At 43.7% G+C, this 5,580-nt stretch overlaps 1 protein-coding gene across 1 annotated transcript in view; it reads left to right on the plus strand.

Annotated features, from left to right (window-relative positions):
• The window catches only part of LOC118342178 (mucin-5AC-like), a gene marked incomplete in the record, with an annotated part of 20,073 nt that overhangs the window by 12,028 nt on the left and 2,465 nt on the right, over positions 1-5,580 (plus strand). Inside the window, 2 exon segments of the mRNA XM_035680646.1 lie at positions 1,160-1,609; positions 2,662-3,120. Of these exon segments, the coding sequence (XP_035536539.1) occupies positions 1,160-1,609; positions 2,662-3,120 (909 nt within the window).

Genomic DNA, 5,580 nt, shown 5'->3' on the forward strand with positions numbered 1-5,580 from the left:
CCCCCCCCCCCCCCCCAATCACACACGCAACACACACCCTCTCAGTGGTCAACGCAAAATAGGAGGAGAGAGAGAAAAGGAAGGGGTGTGCAAAGGCAAAGTGGGGAAGAATGGAGAAGGCGAAAGGGAAATGGGCGGCGCTGGATGGAGTTAATGTTTGTGGAGGAGAATCTCGGAGGGATGAAAGGAAATGTTCAGAAGGATAAAGAGGAGTTGAGATAATGAGTGTGGTAGGAAGAGAGAAGGATGTACAAGTGTTTTAGAAATGGGTTTGTCTATGCACTCCCTGTGGTGCTGAAATGATGAATCAAGTCATTGTTCAAGCTGTAAGAATTACACAACAATGAAGAAAATGGCTACAGCTTTGAGTGAGTATTAGAAATCCAGTGACCAGTTTTGGCAGATTTTACGCCAAGTCATCCTTTTACAGCTTCCAACCTGCTGTAAAAGTAGCCCTTTTAAAAAAAAAAATATTTTGGATTTCCATCCAAAAAGCAATACCTCTGGTCTTCATAAGCATAACAGGGCTCCCAAATCCTTTAGATTGTACAATGTTAAAAAGCTTCACTTATATAACCAGATGTAAGCTGTGTTATAATCACAGAGTGTTTCAGCCAAGTTGTAATAAACTTAAAGATAATTTGGTTTTATGTGTTATCGGTTGCTGCATGTTGAGCCAATTAAAGCTGCTCTATTGTCTCTATATTTACATAGTAATGGACTTCAGGGGTGGATTCATTAGAATATGGTATAAATTTGGCCTAACTGACATTTCTAAAAGCACTTGTGTTTTCTGACACGATATTCTGCCGTCTCCAGCTTATGATAAAGATTGTTTACATACAAGCTCCTTTGCCCTCAGGTCTGATTACTATTGTGAGTAATTGTGGAGTTTGGAAACAGGCAGCTGGTCCAGCGGGGCAGTTTCTCTGCGCCTTTGTTATGGGGCCGACCCACCCAGCAGGGAGACAAATGTCCAAGACTCTGCAAAGTGGGAACGAAAATGTCACAAGCAGACTTTGGCAGTTTAAAAAAATTACCTACGACATGTTGACCGTTGGAACAGTGAAACGTTGTTTTTTTAAGGGTCGGTTTTGAAGAAGCCCTTTGAATGAATGTATATCTTTAAAAATGTGTTTTGTTTTTGTCTTTCTTGAAGGTGACTTCAATGCTGACAGAAGAATAAGACATTTTGTGCGGAATGAGAGTTTGATCGCAGGGAGGCGCTCTGCTGTTGTTGTTCCCTGTCTCCCAGTCCCTGCTACTCCACCATCATCCACCATTAATCCAACACCTCCCCACCAAAACACCCTTCACCCCGACTCTGAAGGACAACAAAGCAAGCCGAGCTCTGTGCCAGCATCTCCCTCCGACCCTCGTCCTGCTCCAGAGGAAAAATGTGAAGTTCAGGAGAGGGAGCGACAGCCTGCTGTGGTGTCTATCACAGAGTCCAACTGGAGGCTTCATCTCCGGCCTGCTGGACCAGAGCGCTCGCCGTCGCCGGCCTCCACGGCTTCACATGGTTCTCTCTCAGATTTTAGTCGTCCACCTTCCAGCTTGTTCAGCCGGAGCACTGACCTCGCCAGTGGCAGGAGCAGTGTCCTGTCCGGTAAAACCTCGAGTAAAACTTATTATTATTCAGTTAATCAATGAATCATCTGAAAATGTCAATCACAAGTTCCCAGAGCTCAATATGATATCTACATATTGCTTTTCTATTCAGTGTTATAAACATATGATATATAACGGAGAGAAGCAGCAAATCCTCACATTTCAGAAACAAGAACCACAGAATATTTTAACATTTTTGCCTTATAAGCCATCAATAATTGGTTAATGAACCAATAATTTAAGAAGTAATCTCTTTCAAATGCACCCTTGAAATTATTCAGCAAGGATGAAAGATGGATGGAGAGAAAATACGCCAAAATACGGTGTAAAATCACACATTGTAGAGTTATTAATAAATACATACATCGTATGCGTAGAAATCATATCACTTTAATAGTTTGTAAATGTATGCTGGAAATAGTAAAAAAGTATTTTTTCAATCTTAAATCGTAACACCTCACTTTAAATTCCCCTATTTAGCATTTATAAGTAGTAGGCCTATATATAAAGATTTATTAGATGGTTTACAACACATTATGTAATTATAAGCAGATATAAGTATTTAAGTGTTTGTCAACAACTCTAACTCATCCTGTGGACACTGTTAAGTGGACGCTGGTGTACAAACAGATAATGATGGTGGCATCTCCGTGGCAACATAAACACACAACCATCCGATTGTTGTTAGATTCAGATTTTGGTCAGTTGGGATCGATACTGGTAAATGAGTGACATCACGACGCAAAATAAAAAAAAAAAGTTTGTTTTTCACTTTCTACAACAAAAAAATCAAATTACAAGCAAAAAAAACAGCAATTTTTAATGTTTTGAGACAGAATGTGTGCATTTACAAGACATCAGTGCCAAATGTAGAATTGCCAGTTTGCCAATATTTCTTTAGCCCAAGCTAAAATGTCTTTGGAACACTACTTTGTTATGACTGTCTTGGCAAAACGAGGCCTGTTATCTGCAGAAATCTCACTGTGAGTCCTCATTTGTGCAGTCGATTAAGCTACCTTCTTTTCCTCCTTCCTTCCTGTTGTTTTGCAGCAGACATCAGGGACCTAGAAGGCAGCATTTGTTCCTCTCCACTCCGGCCATCTCCGCCTTACTCTCCAGCAGGATCCAACCCTCGCCGATCATCCGCAAATACTGCGACCACCCCTCAACTCTACGAACCACTCTTTGGTCAAATCAAACCCCTCTCAACTCGCCCAACGTCTGCCGTCCTTCCTCAGTCAGACAAACCGATGAGCAGGCTTGAAAGCTCAAAAACAGCAGAAAATCTCCACCAAGATGCATCTTTAGATCCTGCTCTCAACCCATCCTTGGACTCCGATCACGGTGTCATTACCCTGCCTTTCCCCTCCGCTACTTGGTCTTCCTGCCCAAGTCCACAGAGGACCACTCCCCGCTCAGGGTCAGGACCAAAGCTGACCCCTTCTGCATCAGTGACTCAGCTGGAATCCCATCGCTGGCCTGTCCTGCCCCCTATCTCCCCTGTCAGAGGTGAGAAATGAGACCTGCCGGCCACATATGGACCGTTCACAGCCTCCTCCCTGCCCATAGTCTTAGGAGCCTGATTGTCCTGAACATGGCTGGACATCCACCCACAGACAAAGCCACTGGGCCAGACACAGAGAATTCAAAGCCTGCTTCAATAGTGAGGCGTTCTGATGCTCCTGCCCCCATCAACACATTGTGAAAGCATTGCTGTCAGGCCTGTTTTTCGCCCCCCCCCCCTTAATAAATAACGCAGAAAGCTTTTATTTTTCCTCTAAATCAGCAATAGAAAGGAGGGCTTTGATGAAAAGCTGGTACCGTTTGATTCCCCGTTCAAAGGCATGAGGCCCCAACAATAGAAGTCGGGGTGCCTACCTCGTGTGCTGTGCCTCTCAGCCTCGGCTCCCCCGTGCCTTTACTATTCTCTGGGCTCCGAGAGGGAGACGTGTAGCCGATGGTCATAAATCCACACTGACCACTGCTCGCTGACGGCAGAACAGTTAGGACGAACGCCACAATAGAATACCTCTGCGGCTTTCCTGCAGACGCTAATTTACCGTTCCCAATGGGGATAAAGGACAGGGCCACTGACATCTGACTCCTCCTGGAACTTTATGAAAGAAAGCAAACAATGTGGAAATTGTGTAGGGATTTTCTCTTTTCTATCAGAGACATCTACTGTTCTCTGTGTGGTGCTGTACTGCAGGGGGGCCCATGCTGTATCGGAGCACGCTGTTCTCTTCACGGCAGACACAGAGCGAGTGTCACTGGTTCATTTATTTCACCGCAGATGGAGGCAGTTCAAGCTCAATGTGGCCTCAATGTGGCAGCGTGTAAAGCTTAAAGGATGAATCTGGTTTTTTACAACTTGGGTCTATTTTAATAGCTTCGGACATAATTTCCAATTGTTATGATAACTTTGTTCTCACCAAAGTAATATAAGAACATCGCTACAGTGAAGTCCGATGGGAAAAGAAACCACCATTTGACAGGTTGTAAATAAGCCAATAAGCTTTATTTGGAGGTGAAACCAATAGTGACCACACCCAAAATGTCTGTAAGAATCAGGCATTGCACAGGTACTACTACTACTACTAGTAAATACAGGTTGACAAAGTTGAACCAGAATTGCTCTATAAACCAAATAAGTTAGGGCTAACTTGGTGGTTAATTTAGGGCCATGTTCGTACAGACAACATGACATTTCCCTGTAAAAAATTTCAGCCCTATGATTCATTTTATTGAGGTCATTGCAGGTGTGTCGATCCAGAGGGCCTCCAGAGGGCCACAAAAGTTAAATCTGGTCCAACTTTTGCGGCAACTCATTCAGCGGTAATTCAACAGTGCTAGTAGTAGTACAAATAGTAGCGGTAGTAAACCAACATTCCTGGTTGGCTGTTCATGTCTCACCTGTACCTGATGCAACATGCCCCCTTCATTGCAGATGCATGGGGTGTGTGTTAATTCTTACATGCCCAAATGTACATTGGAAGAGTTTTTAGTCACTGTAACTTCTTAGAGCACTTTTATTGTAAGTAAAGGGGACAATATCAATCAGTCAACATGTTTCATGCATAAATTAATTTGAGAATTAAGCTGAAGTTAATATGAGGCTTCTGCAGTCTGAGTTAGACAAACCAAATCAAGTGGGGACATGCTGTTCATGGAATAACAAAGAGGTAATTCGACACACAAAAAGGTTCCCACTTGTTGAACGAACTGAGAACTGTATATTTTGTCTCCCATCACTTACACATTTAAATCACTTTAAGAACAGATTTCTTTTCTGCCACCATCTTAATGTCTTTAAGATAGCCCTGTTGCATTGACCACTATTGCCTTGACCACTATTGCACTGACCACTATTGGTTAGGACAATGCCATTATTACTGCTCAAACTTAAACCATAAAGCCCAAGTTGTCATAAACTCTAATAATCTTTTAAGATGTTATGGAGATCTCCCAAAAAATCCTTTCTTAAAAAACTGGCATTAGTAGATGAGGTGGTCTGTTTCTGCAGCAACTAATCAGGTGACCTGGTATACATACTGTATATGGCTGCTGAGGCTGATGGGAGTCTCTTCATCCCGCTTAGCCCCTTTTGACCTCCAGCTTGACTTTTCACATCCCCTACAATCCATAAAGTGACCCCGAGCCGACCCGTTTTGAGCAACATCTCCAGAGTGTAACTGTCCTTGACAATGAAGCAGGGCACTGTCCTGGCCTGGCCTGGCCTCTCCACTCGGGGGCCTTTTAGCTCGGCACTGTGACCAGGAAAAGAGGGCCACAGGCACACAGAGAAAGCCTTGTCTGCCTCTAACTCTGTCATATCAACTCATTCACCCCCCACCGCCACCCTTAACCTCCCCGAAAAACTCACCCTGACTCAGTGCGGCCCTCTTCTGCTGAGAATGACAGCTGAGTTGACAGCAGCAATATGCTTTGAAGTGTCAAGTCAAGTCCTTC

Source organism: Morone saxatilis, unplaced genomic scaffold, assembly GCF_004916995.1.
Source record: "Morone saxatilis isolate NCDOM2014 unplaced genomic scaffold, NCSU_SB_2.0 Contig10, whole genome shotgun sequence".
Classification (NCBI taxonomy): Eukaryota; Metazoa; Chordata; class Actinopteri; family Moronidae; genus Morone; species Morone saxatilis.